The sequence below is a fragment of the Lepisma saccharinum genome, chromosome 10 (genome assembly GCF_977018435.1).
Source record: "Lepisma saccharinum chromosome 10, izLepSacc3.1, whole genome shotgun sequence".
NCBI classification, from domain to species: Eukaryota; Metazoa; Arthropoda; class Insecta; order Zygentoma; family Lepismatidae; genus Lepisma; species Lepisma saccharinum.
The window spans coordinates 26639936-26667800 of record NC_139238.1 but is presented as its reverse complement, the minus strand read 5'-3'; the positions used below and the strand labels follow the sequence as shown (position 1 = coordinate 26667800).

Genomic DNA, 27865 nt, shown 5'->3' with positions numbered 1-27865 from the left:
AGGCAGTAAGAACTGCTTATATTTTCCATTGCCTTCTTGAGTTGCAAACAAATCAAAGAATTTAAATGCCTCACACTTGCTTCGTGGCAGATGGAGATGCTTTATTGTGCAAGGTCGAGAGAAAGCAGAAAATACAAGACAAATTTCTGTTTATTCGAGAAAAGAATAAATGTGGGTACAAATTTCCACGCAAGTTACCGTGAATTTTTTTGGTAAACGTTTCACATGAGAAATATGACAATAATTTTTACCTTTCCGGCCCCCCTTAGGCTTAGAAGCCGCCCAGCTGTATGTTACGCCTCTGATTGGACGTCTCGCTTAAGTAGAATTTGAAGCCAGATAAAAACAGAATGTTTTAATTTTATATTGCCTACAAATATTAGCCTTTTTGATCTCCCCCTTCTATTTAATACATTTTTTATAAAAACCCCATGAGACACGAGTGTGAGTGTTCCTTCATCAATTCCGTCATATGAACGCTCATTCTCATCTTCACTATTAGCCAAAAGTGGCATAAAGACGAAGTAAAATTAACCAAACCAATCAATCAATCAAAGCATGTCGAAGAACATGTACTAGCTCGCTGGCACCAATGATGTTGTTACTACAACTCAGGTTGACTTATTGTGTATTCTTCGGATTAATATATTCCACAGAACCATTCAGTGTAAAAATAGTACATTTGCGAGAATATATGAGTTTGTTGCTGACTCCGTGCCGAAGTCATTTGCACAGCGCGCTACGACTCCAGGGGTCCCGGGTTCGAATCCCGGCCTGGGCATTGGTGTTCTTTGTGAGGGTTTCTTCATCAATTTTATCATATCATCACTCATCCTCATCTTCGCGATTAGTCGAAAGTAGCTGAAAAATGGGGTAAAATAAACCAAACGAATGAAATGAAATGAAATGAATTGTTAGTTTATGTTCAGGTGCATGACTAAGGGCTATAAAACAAAACAATCTCATTTTGGTTATATCGCCGTTTCACCAAGAAGCAATTGGTATATTTCAAGTTAACAGAAATCGAATAATTATTAATAATATACGAGGGGAGGCTGATAAGTATTGAGCCAGAAAAAAATGAGGTAGGATGCTGAAATTTGCAGGGTGTACTGTTCAATTCTTCTATATGTAATGGTGCAAAAATCTACTTTCTATGATTTTGACTTCCCTTTGTTTTTCAAGTCTAAAAGTAACCCCTCATTTGCAGCATTAGTTGCCTCCTGAACACTCAAAAATCGTTGTCCGTTTAGGGTTTTTTCAGATGGGGGAACAGATGATATTCAGTTGGAGCCAGGTCAGGCGAATAGGGTGGATGGAGCAACACTTGAAAGCGTAAGGAGGTCAGTGTCGCCATTGTTTCACCTGCAGTGTGTGGCGAGGCATTGCCATGCAACAGAATGACGCATTTGGAGAGCTTTTCTGGAGGTGCTGCCATTTTCACTTTGGACCTGAAAAACAAATGGAAGTTAGAATCATATAAAGTAGATTTTTGCACCATTACCTGTAGAAGAATTTACAAGTACACTCTGCAAATTTCAGCCTCCTAGCTCATTTTGTTCTGGGTAAGGCTCAATACTTATCAGTCTCCCCTCGTATATAAATAAGTATGTCGTTATTCTCATGTTACATTTTGATGCATGCCAAAATTTATTTATTGTATTTAGCAAGTGTTTTGTCACATTTTGAGCAAATTATTCAAATTGATTAACTCAATTATTAATAGAGTTCAATGTAATTTGTAGTCCTATTTTATTGTTAATGTTCTCAAGAAATGTATAATTATAAAAATAATATATTTTGGCACAGAATCATTGTCAAATTCGAACGAGAAATAAATATTTAAAGTCAAATAGAAATATATTTATATGATGGGATCTCAATGCTTTGTTATGTATTTATTAGAACTTATCAAATTCTCAGATTATTTTAAAATATCCTTTCTACGTAGTAGGTTTAATTCTTCTCAAGCTAATTCCTGCAGTATTCTCTTGCCTGGAAGCTTACACGATCCACTACATACATGTAAATATGTGAATATATTCCTAAACGAAGGAATGAAAACTTAAGGATGATCCTTCACAATTCACACTTTACATTTACAAAACATTCGAGGGAAATGTATTGTGGGCGTTCATGCCTAGCTCATTCCGTGTATTTCGACCTTGTAAATCCATATCTGAGAAAGCAATTTTAACTCTAATGTATGTGTGATTTAGCATTTTGTTTTAGGAATAATAAAGTTTAGATTCGCTGCTTGTTAGGGGACGATTGCGAAGATTAGTATCTTATGTCCTGGCAATGTCGAGCGAAGGGTGAGAAGGTTCATACCTTGTTCTTCACGTAAAGCAGCTGTGAGACAATCAAGAACACTTCCAATAACGCGATTGGGCAGCTTCTTGACGGTGGAATCTCAGAAATCTAATTACTTACGTAACTTCACCACTCTGCGCATCTCAACCAAGATGAGGTAAAACTCAGGCAAATTTGCTAGCTCAAGTAGACAGTCATATGTTTTCTCTTATACATGTAGTACTTTGCCTTTGCTTGTTCCCTAGTGTCCTCGTGTTACCATTTGAGGGTAAGTCATTAAATAACAGGAACATTTATTTAAACTTCATGGAGGTTTATGCACAACGAAAATGTGTATTTCGGCATTCAAAATGGTTTCTTAGCAACAAGCCATAAAAGTTATGACGATCGAGCAGTATGATCCTGCGCAGTAGCTCGTACAATATGGCCGTTCCACTGTTGACTTGCATCGTAGAAGAGCAACGAAGTTTTATTCGTTTTTTGCGGTCAGAGGGAGTGAAACCTTCTGAAATCTACAGCAGAATGAAGGTTAAGTACGGAGACAATTGTTTAAGTCAGAGAAGAGTACATGAATGGTTGTAAGGATTCGTTTTTAAAAACGGATGATGAAATATCAGTGCTGAACACCGAAGTGGGAAGCGAGTTTGCTTGGCAACTGAGGCAGTGAAACAGCAGTTAAACGATATGTCTCCGTACTGAACCTTTATTCTGCTGTAGATTTCAGAAGGTTTCACTCCCTCTGACCGCAAAAAACGAATAAAACTTTGCTGCTTTTCTACGGTGCAAGTGGAACGGCCATGTTGTACGGGCTACTGCGCAGGCGCATACTGCTCGATCGTCACGAAAGCTTTATGGTGTGTTGCTAAGGAACCATTTTTAGTGGCGAAATACAATTTTTCGTTGTGCATAAACCTCCAAGAAGTTTAGAATAAAATTCCTCTTGTTTAATGATTTCCCCTCGTTTCCTTGTCAAAAATTTCAGCAACGTTAAAATGTTTTGTCACTCCTTTCACTGCTCACCGTTTTCCCCTTCATGATGACACAAATGCATGGCACTGAATAAATATGACGATGATTTGTTGAAGAATCGAATATTTGGGGAACGCAGGGACAGGATTGCATGGTAAACAGCTGATTGCATCACGCAATCTCTCTTCGCTCGCTTAAGGTTGAAAATTCGACGACAGCACCAGAGGATTTTCTCTTCTTGGTCGAGGTGTTTTGTTCCCCCTAAGGTTAATCGGGACTATTGAGAACAAAGGATTTTTGGATAAAGTTGACAAAGGGACATTGGGATAAAGGCCTGTTTCCTGGCGTATACGTGAAACATTCGGTTGGAGATGTTATGAGCTGACCAACTGAAACGGCGAGTTTTTTATATACTGATAGTACCCTTAATGAAGGCCACGGACGCTAATTTGTCCTCTTTTTTTCCCACGGCCCTTGACATTCCGGTCAACGTTAACCCTTTGACAGAAATAAGCGACGGGGTGTAAGCAGTGACCATTTTTGAAGACAACCAAAGGTAAGCCTTGCATTTTGCAGACTAACGAGGCTCTGGCGCGTTGATTCACAGCCAGGATAATGCTGTGTGAGGTTCATGTTGTGTCCTGTCCATGTGTGTTAGTAGTGGTCCTTTCACCAATATCATGTCATCCTGGTCTCCGTGATTAGCCAAAGGAAGGAGAAAAGCGACGTAAATATCAATCAAGAGACAAGAAACATTAATATTAAAGCATCCAAATCTACATCGCGGTGAGAAATGAAAATGAACCAATAATAGATATGTACATAAGAGTGACGAAGTCGGGATGGGATAATAATAATAATAATTCTTTTATTTAGCGGCCGAGGTTCAGCCGTAGGCTGCTCTACCTAACTCTTGTCATGAGCTACACAAGAAAATATAACTATATATAATATGATAATACATGATCACCATGAAGTCGGAGATATTCAAAACATTTTCAATTATTGAACAAAAAAATATTGTTTTGATGACTAATAACAATGTTTTCAAAATACATTTGTGTGCCACCCAAATCTTTAACAGTCATCCAGTGGTACATCCACAAGAGAAAGTGTAGCACCGTCACTGTTCGAAAGTCATGTACAGATATTACTTTCATGCAACACATGAATGAAAATTACCAGTAATATTTTCATTCATTTTTAACACCCTGCGTGTTTTGAGGAATGAAGATTTCCTAGTATGATGCAGACATTGTCAACTGGTTCAACATAATTTTCCTTCAAATTGTTTAATCTCGCACTGCATTCTAGTTTTATTGTATTCTATTTTTGGTTATTTTACCCCACCTTTTTTACCCTTGCCGTTAATCACGATGATGTTTATGAATTATGAACAGACGAAATGGATGAGAAAAAATAATACACCACCCCCTTGTCTTGACCAGAATTCGAGACTGGGACATTACTCAACGTGCAATTTGACATCAACGTTTTACCAGAAGCAAGTCATATTTCCTTTTCATGCACTTCATTAAGATTAAGAAACACATTTCACTCTAATTTTTCTGATTGGGACATATTCGTTAATTACATTACCACATTAATTTTGTTCTGAGGGATTGAAATAAGCATATCCAAACGAGTTTGTTTGAGTGAATTATTTATTTAAAGTTTATGTAAAAAGTCCTTATTCTTTTGTAGAATTTCTTGTTCTCCTGATCGAAAGTTGACTCTTGATAATATGATGATTTAAATTAAAGACATATGTACAGAGAGACATAAATGTGGTAGTAGCATATATGTGTGAAGTGATTTATTCACACTCTCTAACCACTCGACATAATATTTGGGGCACAATATATTAACAAAAATACAATAGAGTACAACAAAGGAAAAATATAATACTAACACTGTACATTAAAATGTGAAAGAAATGAGCGTAAAATCAACACATAACATGTAGTGGAGAGCATACAAGGTTGACAATAACACAAGTAAAATATTTTGAACAAACATTTATTTTATTTCGTGGATGAATATAATAATAAATAAATCATTACACTTATATTGAAAAAGTATGATAGTTTTCTATGGAATAGTTTTCCTGCCTTTACATTAAAATATAAGTGGTATCACAGAACTTGTGGTGAAAAACTGTTAATTGTCCATGGATGCAACGGGTAATGTGAAAAATATTAAAATCTTACTGGATATTTGTACGAGGATAGTTGCACTTATTGTTGTATTCACATAGCCTAATGGTGAACGTGGATGTTGCATATCACATGACAATTGTTGTATCCCAACAACTTTCTTTGCAGTGAAACAGTTGTTTCCTGTTTTCATGGTTGACAGCGTTGTTTCATCATTTTTCTGCACAGGAGATCACTTCAGAAATGCGAGCTGTTGGACATACAGCAACTAATTCTCAGGGAAAAGCTGGTTGAAGGGAATCCTAAGGAAAATCTTGTTCACGAAATCGGTCACAATGATATCCCATGCTTCCTGCACGTAGGGAAGGCTCTCTGTGTAACCAATTTCCCAGAATTCGTTAGCAAGAGCCAAGGCAGTGTCACCTGAAAAATGGAAATAACGCAATTTAAAGAACGTCGTGGACTTTTAGATTAAATTAATACAATTCGATTTATCAATGTTTCGTTTTGGTTAGTATGCATTTGTTAATATTTTTCACATTTAAAGACATAGAATTCACAAATTATAACACATTACTGTCTATGACTGTCTCTCTTTGTCAACTACGACTAAAAAAACTTATTTTAATATAAATTATCTCGGTTGGCCGCGACAGTTAACAATCAATATAAAGCAACGTATGGATAATTCGAAAATTATCGATTGTGAAGATTAAAAGTTGTCCAACATTGAAGACAACAAATTAATTTTAAAACGACACAAAGCATTACGATTGACGAATCGATCTATCTATGACCCTAAAATAAATTAATGATAATAATTAATTCTTAAAAATATCAACGAAATAAATCAATAAATTTTATTAGTTCAAAGAACTAAAGAACTATGAAATATCAATTTGATTCAATATACATATTATTCCATGGAAAATGGAAACCAAGCTATATTTAGGAATTTAGCGATTACTCAGAAACTCCTAGAGATACAATGGAATAATTTAGGTGGCCCGCAATCTTTCAACAACCAATGGAGATATTAAATTTCGTGTACATGTAGAATTGTAGTATATCATTTGCCAGCTTCTCATTACTAGGCTTGAAAAGTAACACAGTTCAACTTGTCAAATTCGCGTCATACGTTTTGTATTGTTTATATTGTTACATATTTTATGTATTATATACAGTCATTAGTCAACACTTGGTGAAACTAAATATACTCAAGTTCTTAAGGAGGTTGAATTTTCCAAACTTTCGAAAAATAATCTTATCTTCAGAGATTGAAACAACTTTGGGAATATGGAAACCTCTTTAACATACGTCACCACACACTACAAAATATGCAACTGAGAGCCACTGAAAGTGATGAAATACCCTAATTTGTGTAACAACAAATAATCGAATGTTAAAGGCCTCTATACTTGGCTTGGCTTGAAATCAAATGGTTTTATGATTCCAAACAATGGCAATCTCATTAACACTAAACGGAGTGTCCTGTTGCCATCACTTTTCGTGGCAACTCAATTCCATATTTTTTAGAGTGCAGGATAGTTTCAATCCTAACTAATTCCTGTGGTTCTCTAAAGTTGACACATTGAGAGAGAACAATTCTTCATCTCCAGATACTCACTGAGAATCTTGTTTCCCCCGAAGAGGTTGTCGGCGTAGAACTTCATGTCTCCGACGACTGGCTTCATGTTGAAGTGTTCGATCTTCATGTACACCTCTCCGTCTCTCTCGATGGGGCGGCCTTCAAACACCCACGTTGCGGAAACGTCAGCTGGAAGGAAGACAAGACTCATTGTATACCAGTTCCACATTCTAAAGAAACTCATTTTTCGCAGTATTTCACGAAACAAATCATATGATGGCTTTGCAAATAAAGTACTGTTAGAAAGGAGAAATTACATTAAATAGACCGGAAAATGATTTTAAAATGAAATACTGGAATGTAAACAAAAATAAGTTTTTCAAACATGGTGCAAAAATTTGCTTGCCTAAGCAACAATATTAAAAAACTGTCAGAAACGGTGGAGACTTGGATTTGGCTGTCTCTTAAACGCTTTCTGTCTTCAGTTCAAAGAATATTGAGAATAAATTAAATGTCTAAAATAATTATGCAGGATATTGTGATATGCACATGTGTATGTACAGTGTGTGTATGCTCCTTGTATGTGTGTATATGTATGTGTTTGGGGCATATGCAAGTATGTGTGTGTACATATTACTATATGCGTGTGCTAAGCAGCGAAAGGACAAATTAAGTTTTCTGTGTTTTTTTTCAATATTAAAAGTCTGTACAACACTGTTAGATACGAAACAGCATGAAGATTGATTCAGCCCCTACCACCTGTACTTACTCATTGAATTGTTGAATCGGCCCTTTCCGTAGAAGGGGATTGGTCCCACGCGTCCCTCAGCCTTGTAGCTGCCTTCGATGAAGATCTGTGGGAACTTCACGTCGGCCTCCAGGCGGAAGGCGCCTTCGTCATTGCTCACCCTGCGAAGGAAAAGAACAAAGGTATTGTAATAAAGATAAATCGTGGCTTACATATAATTTGGCGGCAAATCAAACGAATATGAAGCAAGTAGTTGATAAGATGGAGATGAAAATCTGAAATTACGAATCCAAACAATATCAGAGAATATCATCCACAGTATGCAGTGTTCTAATTGGAGAAGCCAGGAAATTCTCTGGATGTTACGGTGTGTGGAGGATGCGATATTTGTACCGATGTCGAAGGTAGACTACTTTATTGACAGGGCCAAAGTTGAGGAAGAAGAAGAACAAAAAGCCAATACTAGAATATATCCTTTTCCCTCTGTTTTTTATTTACAGAAACTAGCAACTTTATTTGAAGATGGTGCTACTGACACGGCATCGTTATTGAAAGGAATAGAAATCCTGGATTGCAAATTGTGCAAAAATGAATTATGCAATGAACACATTCTTTTAACAAAAGGACATTTAAATAGTACACTTTTCATTGCAATGAGACAACATGCATTGACGTCTATTAGGTAGATCTAAGCTATTTACAAATATATAAATACACATTTCTGAAGTATTATAAAGTATCTCCTCTTCCTCAGCCGTACATTTTGCTCAATTTAACTTAAAAGTCTACAAATCTGACTTCAGCAACTCTAAATATGTCTGTAAAAATGTATGCGCTGAAGTCGTTAATCTTTTATGAGGCCTACCATCTGCCCTAAATTTATATTTGTACACACCTTCATTACTTGCGATCTCAATGTTCATAAGCGTCTCTCAGTTTGTGAAATATATTTGATATGGAGTAAATGCAATTATCGAGATATCAACAAGCATTTCCACCTACCGAACTCCTCTGATGTCTACGTTCTTCAAAGCATGGACGTAGCTGTTCCTAGAGGTCGACCTGCTGGAGATTGGTCCCCTCTGGTAGTTCACAGTCAATTCGGGCACAAAGAATGGGTCCAGGGGCAAGATCTTGAGTCGGGGCTCGCCTGCACAAATGATGAAGAAGGACTCGAATTACTTTAATAAGCATTGGAACACAAATGCATAAATTAAGAATCTTCATACATACTCGTATGTGTTTGTGTGTGTGTGTGTGTGTGTATATATATATATATATATATATATATATATATATATATATTGATTTTTGTGTGAGTTTGAGAATATATATAAATAAATAAGAGCTATCTCATTTATTTTAGAACAGGTCACATAGCTCTCAATTTTGAAAATAAAATTTGCATAACCTTATACTACTGCCAATTAAAAAGCAGTATTCATAAAATAATTTTGATTGTTTTAAAAGTGGTATGGTTATTTTTAAAATAGGATTTAACAGGTTTTAAAACAATTCCCTGAATGTTGGTGACAGTGGTTCTACACTAACATGTATTGTTAATTGGACATTATCCATGGTTTAGTGCTTTTTTTTTAACTACACTTATTCTAACACTATGTTTTAAGATAGCAACAATTCCTGAAAAAAAAAATGTCCACTTGGAGACAAGAGAAGAGGTCCTCTCTCGAAACTATATAGATAATGGATGATATCCAATTGACATTGCTTGCTAACAAATTTAAAACAATTGCACAATTCAGGAACAGATAAGTTCCAGGCTTCATTCCAACATTTTGCACTCATTTTTAAAAGTTCTTACTTCCTTATAAAGTTTTCGGAAAGCACACATCAGATGAGATAACTAGAACCATAATGTAGTATTATTTTATAAGTTCACTGTGCTTTAAATTCTTTTGGATCATGGACATAATAATAAAGAAAAGACTTTTGTTTGGCTATTAAACATGTGATTCTTTGAACAATAGCGGCTTGCGCCTGTCAAATATGTGTGAAGGGTGTACAAAGAGTACAATTCGGATCAAAGAATTTAAGAGGTGCTGTACACTCTCCCCAATATTGGGAGGGAGTATAATGTACCCCTGTAACACCCGTTCCTGCCCCAGTGTTAACATGTCAAAGAAATCAAAAGTTCAAATGTTATTAAACCATATAGTTTTGCAAAGAGGTTGATATCCTCAATTGCAGGAAGTTTAGGTCAACCCATTGATTTCCATCGTACCAAAACCAGTATGCCTGTCAAAACGTGTTGCTTTACAACTTGTTATTTTGCAAAGCATTGCCATGTGTAGACACACAGCAATTTGCGCCTCTACAGAAACACAAAATGTGTCCCCTGATTTGAAAACGAAAGTATGCCACCGTCACAACCTGCGATTCAGTACTGAAAGTTGAAAGAATAAAAAATTGATCACACACCGTCAACCATGTTGTCAATGACGGTCTTCAGAGAGTCTCTCAAACAGCTTTCTACATTCGGGTCATTCCTTCTGCATATCTGGAAGTACTCGGCTAGAAAATACAAATAAAAACTGTCATTAGATATTATAAAATATATTATTACTAATTGAGAATTGCAAATAATCACACTTATGTTTAATTGTAGGCCATATTACAGAGGATGGATGGAGCAGAAACATTTTATAATGGTTTTGGTATCCATATATTTTCTGTTAAAATTGAATTTACATTAGAGAATAACTTTCGTTGTACTGTTACATAACTAATATTAATACTGATCATAGAAAGAGCATAGGTGGTATATTTATTTATTTAATAATCCTGGATGCCATGATAGTATCTCAGATGTAAAATTTTCAGCATTTCTTCTTGGTGTCGTGGGAGAAGCGCACGTGGGAGGAGCGCACAGAGAGAAAAAGATCGTGTGTGAAGCGCACATACAAATGTTCTTCTTTCTTTCCTAGCAGGTGAATGTGCAATGGAAGTTATTACCAGTGCCAAGGGTAAACCTTGTCTCTTACTGGACGGACATCAGTATCGTGTTGGTCGTAAGACTGAAAACGTTATCTACTGGAGATGTTTAAAGGAACATAGGCCGAAGGGCAAGAGACCACTAAAGACAACATTAACGACTTTTTGGAAAGAAAACCTCATCAGTGTGTTCCGAATGTTGCAGAGTTGGAAGTTGTAAAAACCATGTCTGTATGCAGGAAAATAGCAAGGGAGGAATTGTCTACGCCAGTGAACGTCGTCTACAAACAAGAATTTGGGAAATTGTCTAATAGAGGCTATGAACTAGTTACTGAAATTCCAAAATACGTGGGCCGTTCAAGTCAATCGGGGACTTTTTTTTTCCAGGTTTAAATAGACGCCTAGGCTGGAGGTTTTGTATGCAGTAGGAACTGGCAACTGTGTGCTGTTACTGGTAGGCGGCGCTCATTTCCCGCGTTTGTGCATAGATCGTTATTCAAGATGGCGGACAACAGTGTGAATGTCTACATGGAACAGCGTGTTGTGATGAAGTTTTTAGTGAACGAGGACAGAAAACCTGCAGAAATTTACAGAAGACTTCAGGCTCAGTACGGTGATGAGACACTCTGTCGCAGTAAGACATTTGAATGGTGTAAGCGCTTCAAAGATGGCCGTATCTCTATTACTGACGATCCCGGTCGTGGTGGATCACAGCCCACGGCAATCATTCCTGGAAACATTCAGCGCGTGGAGCAGCTGATCCTGGACAATCGTCGCATAACCTGTCGTGAAATTGCAAGGGTGTGTAATCTGTCGTTAGGAACAGTGAACACAATAATTCATGATCATTTGTTGTTCCGAAAAGTGAGTGCACGGTGGGTCCCAAAGCAGCTGTCCGCTTTTGACCGACACAGAAGAGTTGAAGTCTGCAGAGAACTCAAGGACCGCTATGACATGGAAGGCCAGGATTTTCTGAATCGCATCATGACATGTGATGAAACATGGGTTCACCATTTCACTCCAGAATCCAAAAGAGCATCGATGCAGTGGAAGCATACGGAATCACCACCTCCCAAGAAATTTCGAACAGTTGCGTCTGCTGGTAAAGTGATGGCAAGTGTCTTTTGGGATAAACAGGGGATTATTCACGTTGATTTTTTACCCCATGGTGTCACTATCAACAGTGAGTATTACTGCCGTGTTCTGCGTGATGTGCATAAGAGTTTACGGAAGAAACGTCCGGGTTTCATCACAAAGGGTGTTCTCTTTTTGCAAGACAATGCACGACCGCATACCGCTCAACACACATTCCAAACATTCCAGGAAATCGGCTGGGAGATATTACCACACCCCCCTATAGTCCTGACTTAGCGCCAAGTGATTTTCACCTATTTGGACCCCTGAAGGAATTCCTTGGAGGAAAACATTTCAACACTGATGATGAAGTGAAGAATGCTGTCCTACAATGGTTCCGCCGTAATGATAAATCTTTCTATGCGGAAGCATTCCAGGCGTTAGTTAAACGCTGGGATAAGTGTATAACTGTAGCAGGAGGTTATGTGGAAAAATAAATCCAGTTACCACACTTTGAAATTTGTTCTTCTATTTTTTTTAAAAAAAAGTCCCCGATTGACTTGAACGACCTAGTATGAAAACGTAAAAACCTATTTGTGTGAAATACGTAGGAAAACACTGGGAACAACCCAATATCCGTTTGGTAGTTCCGAAATCTTCTTGGATAAAAATGTGTTGAGACTTTCCGCCGGGACGAGCTGGCCAGCCGTTTATGTGTTACTAGAAGATAAAAAGAAATCTACATATATGTAGTTGTTTACGAAGCTCAAACATTGTGGTTGGACTCATCAGCATGTTAAAGCAGACTTTGAGATGGCAGTAATAAACACCAAAGTGCATCATTTGATTGAAGTGAGGATTCCTTTCAGTCGAGATGCACTTCAATGTTCAATGCATGAGTTGATGCGAGCAATAAGAGAAGTGTTTCCTCAAGCATCAGTATCAGGTTGTAATTACTATTTTGATCAATGCCTTTGGCGTCATATACGAAATATAGGTCCAGCCACAACATATAAGGAAAATGAAGATATTGAGCAAATTTATTCAATTCATGCTGATGCAGGAAGTTCCGAAGGGGAAACAAACATCTGACCCGCCGTTTATGTGTTACTAGAAGATAAAAAGAAATCTACATATATGCACTTGTTCCTACCCTGTGGAAGGTTGGAATAACAAGTTAAATAGGATGGTGGGAATACATAAACCAAATGTTTATTTCCTCATTCAGAAACTGATGGAAGACGCTGAGGAGATGATCGCCAAAATTATTGCTAAAGACCTAGGCATTCCAGGTCGCAAGAGAAGAAAAGAGTGTATTGAAACCGACAGGCGTATAAAAACAATTTTAGACAAATATGTTGAAACTGAAGATTTATTTCCTTGCCTCAATTCTCTGTCGTTCGTTGCAAAGTTTGATTGAAGATCGTTCTGAAAAGTTGACGAAGCTGTAATAGAAGCTGCTGATATAAGAACCTTCGTGTATTAATCTATACGTTGTCCAGTCCCAACTCTGGAAAGAAGAGTGCGAGGGAAAGTTCTTATTGATAATCATACTGTGCGCTAATCGCACTAACATCTGAGATCCTATGCGCTAGTCCCACGAAATCTTGCTGTGCGCTGATCTCACGTGCGCTCCTCCCACGTAATCTTCTTCTTGGTTGAAATTTATATGAAAAAGTATACAACTCTCAATTAGTGGTGCAGAGGTGAATGAAACAGGTTTTATTTTTAAACACGTTTTAAGCTCCGCCAAATATATCCGTATCAAGACATACTATAAATTTATGTTGAGAGGAATTTACCGTGAAATGTTTTGTTTAGTTAGAATATGTTAGCTTAAAAGAATAAATTTGAGATAATATTCAAACAAAGACTTAGTGTTGTATGATACAGTCGACTGTGTAAAAAAGATAGATTCACAATTTTCTTCAGTTTCTGACTTCTCTCTTCGTTAATCTTGACCTCCAACTTCCTCTTTCTCGGTCAGGGGTCTCCTAGATGATGCAGTGTGGTAACATTGTCGCTTTGTGATCAAGGGGTACCGGATTCAATACACGGTGGAGGCACACTTTCAATTCAAAGTCCAGTCCCTCGGGGGAGTCAAACCTCCTTGAGTAGCGCAAAAATATATATATCTGATTAATGTGTTTATTTGTTTGAAAAAGAGTGGAATTTTTGTAGACAAGAATTAGTTGAAGTTACTGCTGCCTAATGTAATAAGTATATTGCAAAATCAAGTTCCAATTTAAGCTAGGGAATTAAATAGGTATTAAATATATACCCTCAAAAAAGCGAAACTTAAGATATTTAAAATTATGATATTATTTTTCCTCGTTGATACAGTAAATATATAACAAGGCCATGTAATTTATTGAGGGGGAGGATGGAAAGTTAGGGGGTGACAGGGTAGAAATTAGGAGGGGCGTGAAAAATCCACCTCTCCCCGGTGAAAATTTTATCTTGAGACATCCCTGTTTGCTTTGTAGGGAAAATGTTACCCTGTACGACACATTCGGATACACTATCATTCTATATAAATAATGAAATTGGCAGTACGTCATGTTTAATGTGAATGAGAAATCACTAATGGAGTGGCCATCGGAACGCACGCCAAAAATCCAATTTGGAAGAGATCCTGACTTTGCTGTGCACTTCTGAAAAATGGTTTGATTTGGTGTTTTAAGTCCACTTTATGCGCAGTAAGGCTAATCGGGACTGGACCTACAGTTTAAAGTGGATTCCGAACCACTTGTGCCTCCACCGGGTATCGAACCCGGGACCCCTTGATTACAAGGCAATGACGTTACCACTGCGCCATGGGGGAGGCCCATGCACTTCTGAAAAAACGTAAAACTTTCTAAACACTATAAAGGCTGTATGTAAATGTTTCTGATCCGAAATATGGAACGTAATTAGACAAAATCTCAATATTTGTATATTTTCATTATTTCTCTTTGTCGCAACGTAACCTTTCCTCATTAGCATGAAAAAATAATTCCTTGAAGTCTTCAGCACACTCCTGTGGAAGGAGAGAAAGCCAGTCACGTTTATGACCTCTGGGCAGCTGCCGCCTTTTTTCAGCGACCTTAGGTTCAAGGTCGGAATACAAGTTCTTCTGGTCCCTAAGACCTTGAGTAGATGACGCTATCATAAGAGTGCCCTGACGTGCAGATTGCTGGTGGACGTTTGTAGCAAGGAGTACTAAAATATGATGAAAGGAAAATAAGAAATCGCAGGCTATGAATTATTGGAAGAAGTAATTTTAGTGCGTTGAGGACAAAATGCTGTGTCGTCTGCTTAGGGGAAGTTTCGGCCAGTCTGGGTTTGGCAATCGTGGGGCAGCGAAGTGACTGTCCCGGAGTTTGGAAGTTTGCAGAGTATAATGGAAACAACAGAGATTTAGGACAGAATGGAAATTTCTCTTGTTTGAATGGGGATCTGCACTGCAAAAAAATTAACGGGGAAATGGCGATATAAAAGCATTCATTTCCTTAAAATAATGAATATCGATGTTTTTGAATTATTGACGGCCATTACGTAGTTGACCTAAGACATAATGTAATTTTAATTATCCAGATTTTAAAATATTTCATTTGATTTTATGTTTGTTAATGAGCGTCGCTTTTCTGCCACTTTTAGCAAATCCCAACGATGGGGATGAGTCATATGATGAAATTGACGAAGGGACACTCACAAGGAACACCCAGGCCGGGAGTCGAACCCGAGAACCCTTGCGAAGTAGTGCTAACCACTCCCCCAGCTATTTATAACTTCTCCTTCCACCTCTCTTGTCAGAAAATTCAACAATGGTGTGAATATTACACTCATTACGCTCTGCTTTGGCTATGTACGGTTTTCCCCTTCATGATACAAACCAAGCTGTTACGGGTTCGATACCCGGTGGAGACACGTAATGGCTCGGATCCCACTTTAAAGTGTAGGTCCAGTCCCGATTAGTATTTCTGAGGCTTAAGTGGACACTTGGCACTGAATAAAGATAGGGACGATGCATTGAAGAATGCAACACTTTTTGGCAACGCAGGAGCAGGGTTGGCAAGCAACTAATTACATCCTCCCACGTTTTCTCCGCTCGTTGCGGTTGAAAATTCAACGATAGCGCCAATGGAGTTTTCTCTCCTTGGTCGTGCTGTAGGATTTATCCAAGAGGCAAGCACACAGGTCACGCCATTTTCTTTACATTGATTTCGTTCTTAGTGTTAATGAAGAATAGTACTTTTTGCAACAGACAATAATGGAATTCATGGAAAGTTAATGAAGATAAAGTTTACATTGTTGAAATTCAGTTACGGATGAAGAATAGTCAGTCACTTTTGAAACAAACAACAATGGAATTCATGATAAATTAATGAAGATAAAGTTTACATTGTTGAAAATGAGTTACTTACGGATTTCAACTGATGTAATCGAAGGAGCAAGCACGCTCAGAACAAGAATGATGACGGTCTTCATTGTTGATCCTGCGTACACGACGATGTGAATAATCACAATGACTGCCTCAGTTGAAAATACCAGCCTTTATAAGCGAACATCACGTGACCACTTTTGTTATGGCTTTTCGCAAAGAAATGAAAAGGAGGGAGTAAATTATTCCGGTCTGTCGTCTACCTCCTCTTATGTAATTGATGCTATATTTCAGGGTTTCCTTCCACGGATCTTGACCTGCAAATTCCTCAAGTTCAATTCCTGAAGGTTACGCAACTTCCAGCGATCTGCATGACTGCTGATCAATGATTCTTTTTTGCGTGAAAACTGCTCTTTTTAAGGACAATGCATACATGATATACATTTGAAGCCACAGCGTTAATTTCAGAAATTAGTTCCATGAAAAAGTAAGATAATCAGGGTTAACTGCTTTATTATCTTCGTGGGCCTTCTTTCGCTGATTATCTTCGGTGTCCTTTTTCTTGAAGATGGTGCTGACTGTTGGTGATCGTGGAGCTGATCACCTTTGGGATCTTCAATGCCAAAGTCAGCCACATCCAGGCTGGACTTGCGTTGTGGTTGAAGGCTGATTGGATGATGGAGTTGGAATTATCAGACAAGAGCCGACCGCTGTGGCGGAGTGGTTAGGTCAGCGCGCTATGATGCCACGGGGTTAGAATTCCGGTTCTGACAAGGGTGTCCGTGTTTGTCTGTCCTGAATGAAAATGTCGAGAATTGAAATTTATTGATCTGAGGTTTATGTGGGGAAAGCTGCCTCTTAGGGCTTTCCTTTTTTTTAAAAATAAACTGTCGGTCAAGAAGCAAGAACAATGCTAGCCTGCGCCGGTCTCAGTGACAGAATGATTAGCACAGCGTGTTACGATGTCAAGGGTCTCGGGATTCGATTCTCGACCTTGGCATGGATGTGTTTTGTTTATATACCTTCATCATTTTCACTATATCATCACTAGGGATAGGATTTTTATGACCTAAAAATCACCAAAATATGCAAAATAAAATATGATCTTATGACCTAAAATTTTACAAAATATGCACTATAATTTGAAAAATATGCCCTTATAACTAGACTGTTTCAAACATCAATATCTAAATGCTGAAATATTTTCATATACATACTATTTTTAGTTCACTTTATGGGCTCTGATGAGTTGAAATGCACAATGAATACTTTCTGTAAATTTTCAATTAAATATGAAAAAGATGTTGCTGCAGTCAAGAAAAAAACCTCGAGTGAATCCGCTTGGAAAATTACAGTATGTTTCTTAAGAAAGTTAAAATATGCTGAATACGACCGACAATCCATCAAAATATACTTTATCACGTAGAAATGGCCAAATGTGCCAAAATATGTCCTTAGAAAGCACCTCAATTCAATTAGTTTCTTCACAATATGAATTTCTATATATTTAGGGAACACATCACCCTTAACCAAATCCTAGCTCTAATCATCACTAATCCTCGGCTTCGCAATTATCCAAAAAAAATGGCACAAACGCGAAGTAAAATAAACCAAATCAAACAACCACATTAGCCTGCGAAAATACAGCCCAGGGTGTACGACGTGCAAGAGACGTAGGCATTTGAGTATCATCGGAGATGGTCACACCTTCCACCCCGGAAGCAGATGTGACAGGTTGAGTTTCATTTGGGAAGAAAGTTATAGTGGGGAAGGTCTTATGCACCACCACCATTTTCGAGAGCTAAAAATATTAAGAGTACCTTACGCACAATACATTATATTAAACTTTGGTAAATGCGTTTTTTGTAGTTGGTTATTACAGCAACTTTTTTTCGTGTTGTTTTCAATTTCTCTTAACATCTACCTTTCTTTACTCTTCTCCATAAGTCCAGTCAAATTAGAGTTTAACCTGGACATTCAATAAAATGAAACGAAAAAATGTTAAAACATGTAATGAAAAATCTAATTTTCTCCATTTTTGTTAATATATTTCAGACAGTGTGTTCAGTATGTATAATATACTTTATTCGATAAATTGCCCAATCGATTCTCTTTCAGTTGGTGCAAAAACGAACGTTTTATCTTTATCCTGTGAGAAGTTATACGCGTTTAAAGATTGCACTACAAATTCTGACGGCGGCCATATTGATGACGTCATATCTCCGAAACCCACTACACTACATAGTTTCTCAGAAACACAAACACTCACGTATTACCTGGCATTCGAACCTCTGACCTCTTTTGCTTTGTTCCCAGAATATAAGTGATTTTTTTTAATTAACAGAACACGTTCGGTTAAGCTTCTTCACAATCAGAAAGAAAAATGTTTGTTAATTTTGACTAATGTGCACTATTACAAAAATATTTTAGTTCTGGTGAACAATCAGCTATTTGTCATGTATCTAAACAAATCTTTGGTTGCTAGAACTGTTTTGTGGTTCTCAAAACATTTTTTCTGTGTTGTACACTTTACAGCATTATTAAAACAATCGAGTCGAAAATGTCATAGATTCTAGACTGTTTTGGCATGTAACGCTTGAAGGAGAAATTAGTAGAATGTAGTGAATTTATAAAATAATTTATTTTTCAAAAAACTAAAACATGTGTTTAAAATGCATGTTGGAACGTAATATATTCTTCGATATGCAAATATAACGTAAATGATACAAATCCAATACAGCACTTAGAATATTCACAGCATTATAAGTCATTATGTTTTGGTAGTAGTTATGAACAAATAAATGCTCTAAGGTTAACAAGCACAATAGTTATCACTTCTCTAAAATGAGCGTGCGATAAGTGATCGGACACTTCGAAAAAGTTGCACAAAATGATTTGAGTATGCTGTATCTTTTAAAGCCAACTTTTCTTCCATATTCATGATGTTCAATATTCTGGAAACAGTCTGTCCAATGGAAAGGAAAGGAAAACCTTGTTAGCGATGTCAGTCATCAGGACATCCGACACTTCTTGTACGTATGGGACAATCTCACTGAACACATAGCGCCAGAATGTGTTCAGAAATGCCAAAGCAGCATCAGCTGGAAGAAAAAAAAACATGAAACTTATGAAATCATGGATTTTTCTTATTTGCTTCATGTCACATGCATTAATAATATACACTTGCACCTATTTCTAGAATAAATATACAATATACATCATATGAAACTGAAAATAAACTTTCTCTGAAATTGATTTATATCAGAATATGTTGATGGTGAATAATTTAGCAATTTTTACGTTTGTGATACATTAAGATATATCAAGTTAGAAATTTACAAAGTATAAGATTATAAATGATTGTTTTTTATGAATAAAACACTTGACTTTTTCCACTGTTTTTCAGAGTTACTATTCACATAATTCACAATGTGTCATTTGACAAAAATATGCTGACTCCACATTCTAAGAAATATGTGACAGAGCTGCCACCATAAATGGTGTAACACTCTAATTGGTGTAACACAACATCTAATCGTATGGTGTGGTTTGACAGCAAAGAAGATACCAAAGATGGTGCTAAACAAAGCCAATTTCGCATTACCATAAGAACCACCACATTTGCTGGGCAACCAAGTTACATAATTTTCAGAGTGCATTAACACATCAAAGAGAATAAACTCCTAATGATGCACTTGTGGTGCATCAAAGTACACAGTAAAATGCATCGAAGAGTACTTTTATAAACTGCTGTTCCGTTATGCACTAAAATGCATGAATTGAACAGGCCAGACAGGGCCATATCAAAGAAACCAGAATTACATGTTTTACCATGCATCGAAATTGCATTTCGAGTTCTGTGTGTGTACGTGGGTTTTAAAAATTGTTTGAAAGTAATTTGAAACTTTCGTTAAGAACATCATTGAGGTCAGATGGATTTCTTCGATTCAATATGCGTATATTAAAGTAGTTTCGTGTAGATTTGCACACTTATGAAGAAAAAATAACATGTAAGTTTGCAATGTTCTTTGGCAAGAGAATTCATTAGCTTAGCAACTTACATAAGATTGTATCTCCGCCAAAAAGATTCTCCAAGTAGAGTTTCATGTTCCCAATGACAGGCTTCACGTTCACATGTTCGATCTGAATGTATGTCTCTCCGTTTTTCTTCACCGGCTTCCCGTCGACCTCAAAGGTGGCGAATATGTCGGCTGGAAAAGAAGTAAATTAGTAAACAATGTTAACAAACAATCTAGACATATTAAGGAATGGAATTGTTTACTACCTTTAGAAAAATAATGCATTTTGCCATATCTGGTGAGTTGGGAAGAATCTTGTAAGTTAGAGATTCATAATTTAGTTTTTATAAAATGCAATTTATTGAATAATTCTGAAAAATCGAAAACAATCGTTTATTACTACACTCAATCTGCAAGACTTGTTTTCATGAACTTGACATAAATAATTATAAACATGATGTGTTCTTTGGTACAGAACTTCCCAATTTTGTAGGTAGGTACAGCTACCGCCCCCACCCCCACTAAATCCTTTTATTCGATTCATCGTTAGTTTCCCGACAACGACATTATGTATTAAGCAACCTAGCTTATATAATTCACATAGAGTTAGGCCTAATTTCAGGGTTTCCAAGTGTACAATAGGTATGAGTGAAATGAAATAGAATAATAAGAAGCAATTATACTTTTTAAATACAACAGTTGCATGTTATATTCGATTTTCTAGGCAACCCGCTTTTCAGTAACCGTTTCATCGTGCCTATTATAGTCAGTGATTTCGCCTGTTTAAGGTAAAATTAAAAACAAGAAACCCAACACAGCCTGATGGCGTAAGACGTAACTTCTTCCGAGGTATCCACAATAGCTGATAAGGATTCGCCTGACTTTGCACAATGTAGGCAACATGTTTCACCCTGGTGTAGTTTCACTGTGTAAATGTGGGATATATTTGTTACAATGTCTGTTGAACGATTCATAGTATATTTGCCGTGGTCAAACTATTATTCGTCCCTCCGCAACCATAAATTTTATCTGAAACATTTTTATTGGGAAATTATAGCCCAATTAATAACTGACATTCTAAAAGTGTGACCTGAACACGCATTTTGTGTTCTGCTTCTCGAGAATGATGCATAAAATGTGCTCTATGTATCAGATTTCACTTTGGAAAATTCTGTAGAAATCATTGATAGATAGCAAGATGCTGTGTAGTCATACTGACAAATATTGCGGACATCATGGGCGGAGTTTGAGCTCTTGCTTTGGGGGGGCCAGACTCTGGAAGAAGCATATGATGAACCTGAGGTTTACTGAATATCCTCTAGTTTATAAGGGGCTCGGAGGCCTTGCCTCGGAAATTTAAAAAAAGAGGAAAAAATCAACTTAAAAACACTGAGTTTTAGGCTTTTTAGATTTGAAAATGTTAAATTTCCTCGCTTAAGTAAACAAATATTAATTAGTATATTGGTTGTCAGTTTTAAAAGAAGCAGAAAAGTACGATTATTGCATTTTGCATTTCATTATTTTTTTATTGATACAATACTCGTATTACTTTAAGAAAGTTACGATACAATAGTAAGCTTCAGAAATTTTAGAAAAAATAAATTGAAAAGTTCCTTTGATGCCTGAACAGTAACTGTTGACTCAACACAAAGTCAAATTTCGTTTTTCTTTCTTCAAACTGTACACATCAATCAAATCGTCTAAGTTATCTTTTTTAACAACATCTGATTCAGAGTATAAGATCATTAAATTGTTCAATCTCACTTGCCCCATTGTGCAACGCAACCAGTTGTGGATTCACCTCATAGCAGAAAATGTCCTCTCACAAATGTGATGGCAGGGTAAGAGCAATTTTCAGAAGAATGCTAACATTTTTATATGTTTCTGTATGTTTGCTCACAACTGTGTCCACTATCTTTGGAACAACATTCTTCAAAGCCGCACTTATCAAACTCAAATCTGAAATTTCCATTACATTTCTGAAAATGGTCATTTCTGCCTTCAACATTGTTGTGTCAATACCAGGAATGGCGTAAATCTCAATGAAACGTGCAGCTCCTTCTTCATACAGACGAATAAATCTTTCACTGGCTTCAGCAACTTCCAAAGTTTCACCACTAAATCTTCTTTTCAGTTCGCCAATCAAAATATCCAGTAATGGATAAAAAAAATCACACTTGTATTTTTTCTTCCAGTCTTCTTCACTTTGAAATGTAGAAAGTGTTTCAGCACATGTCTCTTCTCTGGTTCTCTGGCCAACTGAAGAACAAACCAGATAAGCATCTAATTTGTTTGATATCAGTCTATGCCATTTTGGATTTCCACCTTCTTTCATCTCACCTCCACCTTCAAAAATTTTTAGACCTAATTCTTTGTCAACACCCTTTATTCCATTCCATTTTCTGTCCCAAGTGTTTTCGTTTCGCTGGGACTCAAGCTCCTTAATCACTCCGTTAGCTACACTGGAAGTTTGAACTGAGGTATCAGCTTTCTGAAGGGACTGGGATAAAGCATTTATGAGGGGAGATATTCAGAAAATACTGATAAACATACAATGAAATCCAACGATTTTATAGCTGAAAGCAGGCCATTCTTTATCTAAGTTACCTCCAATAGCTTTATTTTTTCTTCTCTTGTCACTTTGTATCAGAAAAAAAGAACGAATGTCAGTTTTAGTATTCTGAATTTTACTCATTGTTACCTGGATTGTAGACATTGGGCCTACCACTTATAGACGATAAAAAAACAAGTTCTGATATAGAACTATACACCAGAACACAAAAAATCACTCTTATAAAGGCACGAATGGAAAACACACAGTAGCCTACAGTAGTGGCTGAAGACTGCACTGACAGCGTGGCTAGGAATTCGGACGAGTCTATTTTAGGAGAAATAGGGGAGGAAACTAGTGAGTTGAGTGTTCCGTCAGAGCCAGTGTTTCCAATTCCACTTGTAAGAACTACTCGCTATTGCGGCGTAATTACCGCATATGCCATCATGCCAAACGTTAAGATTTGCGGTATGGTTTCATTCCAAAAATGTAGTAACTGAACTTAATCATGTGTTATTTTTTAGCCTTTTTTTATGGCGGACATGTACACGAATAGTTGAAGTGAAGGTACTGATGCTGTACAAACAACACATCACATTGAAAGGACATATTTTAAAGTTACGTAACGCAATAATAACATAGTACGTTGGAATTAAAGTTAACCTTCAGCGAAAGCAAATGAAGGTCTTTTGAAACCCCAGCTATAAACGTGACACATTTTCCGGTAATTTTGTATTTGGCTCCTTACGTAAGTGATCAAGTCAATGTCGTTCTTTACATATTTTTCTTTCGTGCAAGGAAGAGAATGCCAGTATCTGTGCATCAAAGCTTTGAGTTGTTGAGTTATGGAAGAAAGAAGTTTTTCTCGACATGTTTTCCATTGTTTGTCACGGTATCGGCTGCAAGGATGTGCATGTCGGAATAAAGCCTGCATTCTCACACGCTGCACTCTTAAGATCAAGACATGCGATTGCGTTCAAGTCTGAAACATACATTCGAAGTTCAAAAGTTGAAATTAATGCTGCAAATAAATTTACAGCTTGTTTATTCCACTATATTTTGTAATGTAATGTAAAATTCTACCATATCTCTTCAACTGTTCTATCCTAGTTTGGCCCTGTGCATACAAAAGAAATATTTGTTTGAAACCACCAAAAATAAGTTTAAATAGAGAAATGATTGTTCAGCAGAACCAAAGTCTTAGTGATCCTGACCAAATCAGTCTCATTCGTTTGAAATTACCAAATTGATTTTTGAAAAATTAATCAATTTAGTAAAGACTAATTTGCATTGCTGTGTATAATTACCTAAAATCTCAGTCAAATAAACTTCTTTTGTAGACTCATGCACATAGTAGTTTTTTTTCATACGATTCTATTACGATGCTTAAAGTAAATGAATATATGTGTGAAATGAACCATTTTCGATTTGAAGGGCGGGTGGTCAGCTGGAAGCAGTTAACGACAAACATGTTGTCAAGATACCATTTTTTTAGAGAAATGAATGTACGTAATGTAATGTAATTTATTTCACACAAATTCAAAATAAAATTACATTTACAAAATGTGGAGCTGAAGAGATATACATTGATTGGCTACACTGGTGATTTTTTCTAGATTTGGAATGATATCGAATTTTGCTACAGTGGATGTTATTTACTTCAGTTTATATTTACAATACCAGGATAGATCTATTTAAATGTAAATCGAACCTTTTGTATTTTATAGTACTCAATCTTATCATTAGGGCTGTGTATAGACTGTGTATAAGTATGATATGTTTATATTGAATCTTCCTTCTTTTCATCTTCATTGTATTATGTTCATGTCTGTGTAATTTTGTAATTAAATTGTAGAACACTGTAATTTGGCTTATTGAGTTCAAAATAAAATAAAAACAAATCTGACAATTATCACAGACATATATTTTAGGGTGTGATGCAATGGAAGTTCTAACATATTTAGGCCGAATCACACGGAACTGGATATCCAGTTAGTTGGCACTTAACTGGCTACCTGTCCCTATGTGATGGCTGCCTGGCTGGCTGCTTCACTGGCTTGGAGGAATAGGACGTTCTAATTGCTACTGGCTTTAATCAACTGGATTCTGTGGGAGCAAAGTTTGGGCATGTAAAGATATTCTGTGAGTTTGCAAAGGGGAGTTTTTTGTCTGCGGTTTCCGAGTGTTGGCTGTTTTTGTTAGTATCTCGATAAAAAAAAAACAACGACATGACGTGTAGTGCATTCGTGTTCAGTTCATTAATATTTAGGTATTTATGCAAAGCGATGAGATGTGTACGTGACAAATAAAATTAGCCGAAAATGAAAATCCTTATTATTACAATTGTATTAAATTAATTGATTTTTTTTTAAAATCTGTGAATGAATCCTGCGAATCTCATGTATGAATATTGAATATTCATACCCGAGTTAATTAGAAAGCTTGTTCGGTACGCATTGATTACTATATTTTTTTCGAGCCAATCTCTAGTCCATACTTTTTTTTAAATGTATAATAAAAGCACAAAGTAGGTCATTAATTCTCCTACAACATTCTTCACATTACTCGTCCATCTTTACAGTAAAGGTTGTCTGCTCTGCGCAATGTCTTATGGAAACAAAAGTCAATCGACAAGTACGCGGTAACAAGTATTGTGTGAGGCGAAAATTAGCAAATGGGTAGCCAGTCCAGCGCCAACTAGGGCATTCCTACTGGAAATCCAGTTCCATGTGATTTATTCTTTAGACAAGGAATGCGAGAGCATCAACTTACTATATGTTCCGTTGAAGCGTCCCTTTCCGTACATTGGGAAGAGGGCCAGCCTTCCTTCTCCCTTGTAGTCCCCTTCGCAGATCACCTGAGGGATTTTGGCGTCGACTTCCAGGTGGAAACTACGTGGGAAGTCGATCTTCAACCTGAAATCAATTTAACGATACAAATGAAAACTGTTGCATGCAATAGAGAACTGCTGTTGCTAGAAGAAAAATGTGAAGAATTCAGGTTCCATTTTAAACTCTATTTTATTTACACAAAAACTATAGAAACGTTGAAGATGAATGGATGATAAAAATGGCTTCGCGACGTCTCCCCTTCTAGTTCACTGCACTTTTTGACTCTCTCTGTACTCACGCGTCTAGTTGGTGAAGCACCGACTCGTCTACTTCGTTGATTTGGTGTCAAGTAGTGTATTTGTTTGCACTACGTTCTGGAACGGTGTGATGTGTGGTGTGTGGTCACGTGGTGCATGCTAACTAATCAAATGAACGTTTAAAGCAGCAGACAGGCATTCGTTGATTCCTCTTAACTTGAACACCGCTATTCGTCTACTTGGTTGAACGTCATTTCATTGCACCAGCCTGACGCTGGGATGCACCTTGCACTGCACCTAGTGCCAAGAAGTGCAGCGAATTAGACGGGGCTTCTGGATGAAGCGATCGAAACTAGTCCTATGGGCAAGTAGTCACTCAAGAGGGCACGACCAATGAACACTTGAGAGGTGAAATGTGGAGAACGCGGCTGCAGCTACCAGCCGTTTGCACCAGCACGCACACTGCTTTGCTCCGATCACTCGCTTTCTCTCCTTATCTGCAGTTATGCGCGGCTTTGCTTCAAACATTCTCAAGACAGAGTGTAGTAATCATTGGCGATTTTAATTAGCAAGGCATCTCCTGTATGTCCGCATGCACACAGCACTGATATTACCTGACATCTTGTATCTCTATGTCCTTGAGGCCGTAGGTATAGCTCTTCCCCAGCACCATTTTCCCAGTGATGGGGCCTCTTCGATAGTTGACCGTCATCTCTGGGATGAACAGAGGATCCAAGGGCTGGATATCCAACGCAGGTTCACCTGCAAAAACCAAACACGCTTTCTTATAGATGGTTGAGTTGCGAGGGAAATATCAATGGAGAAAATTACTATAAGGCAGAGTCAAATTAAAACATTAAATGCCAGACAAAAATCACATAAAAGACTGTAAACAGCTCAAATTTACACGAGCTATTGACTGTTATTTACAAAACGACCTCAAACATGCAACACTGATCAAATGAGCTTCGCAACACCACTTTTGGCATTATAAACATGGAACCTCCTTCACACAATCACCAGTGAATAGCAGTAGTTTCTTGACCTCTGGAAGCTTAGAACGAATGGAATTTCTACGGCAAATGAAAATTCACTCTATGGATGCTTACCACACCATCAAGTTTATGGATGGTGGGAAGAAATTCGACAATGGCCTCAGTTCGCAAAGCAGATGGGTGGAATGACCTTCGCAGTGACTCATGTGCGACTTCACGTCCATCTCAAAGGTCCTTCTTCACGAGGTATACGAACACTAACTCAGACTTGAAATTATATGAAGATCAGCAATAGGTCTATGTTAAAATGCAGCAAATTTGTGCAACCACACACGAACAAATATACTGGATAATAAATAAAGACAATGTAAGGTTTTAATTTAACTCTCATTGTTGCATAATTTGCACGGTGCAAGAAACAGATATTGTATGGAAATATGACAGGTCTACTTAGGTTGTCGAGTCTGTGGTATCTGTTCGTTCTTTTCTTCAATACGACCAACCTAAAGAAATTTACAACAAAAGCTCTGACACCCTAGTTCTTGATTTCTTTTGAAATAATCTTAAGCCGGTTTTAGACGAAAGCATTTCCATTAACATTTTTGCTAGCATAAATGCTATGTGTATGCTTCCAAAAATCTTATAGCAGATAGTACGTACTACGCAAGCATTTCGTGGAACTTTTCGGCTAGCTTTGCGATTACAATGTATAACATATACAGCATGAAAAACACTTCGAGTTACACCATCCACGCTGAGTGCACGATGTTTATATTTGAAACAACTAAAATATTCTTCCATACGTGTACAATAAACGTTGTGAAGTATGTACTTAAGCAGCGCCATTGTTTTGTACGTAATATCGTTTTATACGAAACGTTATTCCTCTCGGTTAAATATTTATCGGCTTTTAAAAATGTGAAGTGATTTGTTTACATTTCACGCGTCCGCCATTACTACTGCACTCGTGACCTAGAGGTCGCTTCTGATTGGTTATGCTACTGAAAATGCTGCAGAAATAGGACGGCTTCTATCCGTGAGAAATGCCA

General features: G+C 37.1%; 1 protein-coding gene across 1 annotated transcript in view; it reads right to left on the bottom strand.

Annotated features, from left to right (window-relative positions):
• Positions 1–5285: 5285 nt before the first annotated feature.
• Positions 5286–27865, bottom strand: part of LOC145994034 (uncharacterized) — a 31323-nt gene continuing 8743 nt past the window's right edge. Inside the window, exons 3-12 of the mRNA XM_083130116.1 lie at positions 26436–26583; positions 25506–25648; positions 20225–20374; positions 19111–19264; positions 16207–16334; positions 10214–10306; positions 8777–8924; positions 7796–7935; positions 7066–7215; positions 5286–5861 (exon numbers count right to left, since the gene is read on the bottom strand). Of these exons, the coding sequence (XP_082986242.1) occupies positions 5707–5861; positions 7066–7215; positions 7796–7935; positions 8777–8924; positions 10214–10306; positions 16207–16334; positions 19111–19264; positions 20225–20374; positions 25506–25648; positions 26436–26583 (1409 nt within the window). The 3' untranslated portion in view covers positions 5286–5706. The remainder of the gene's footprint in view (positions 5862–7065; positions 7216–7795; positions 7936–8776; positions 8925–10213; positions 10307–16206; positions 16335–19110; positions 19265–20224; positions 20375–25505; positions 25649–26435; positions 26584–27865) is intronic.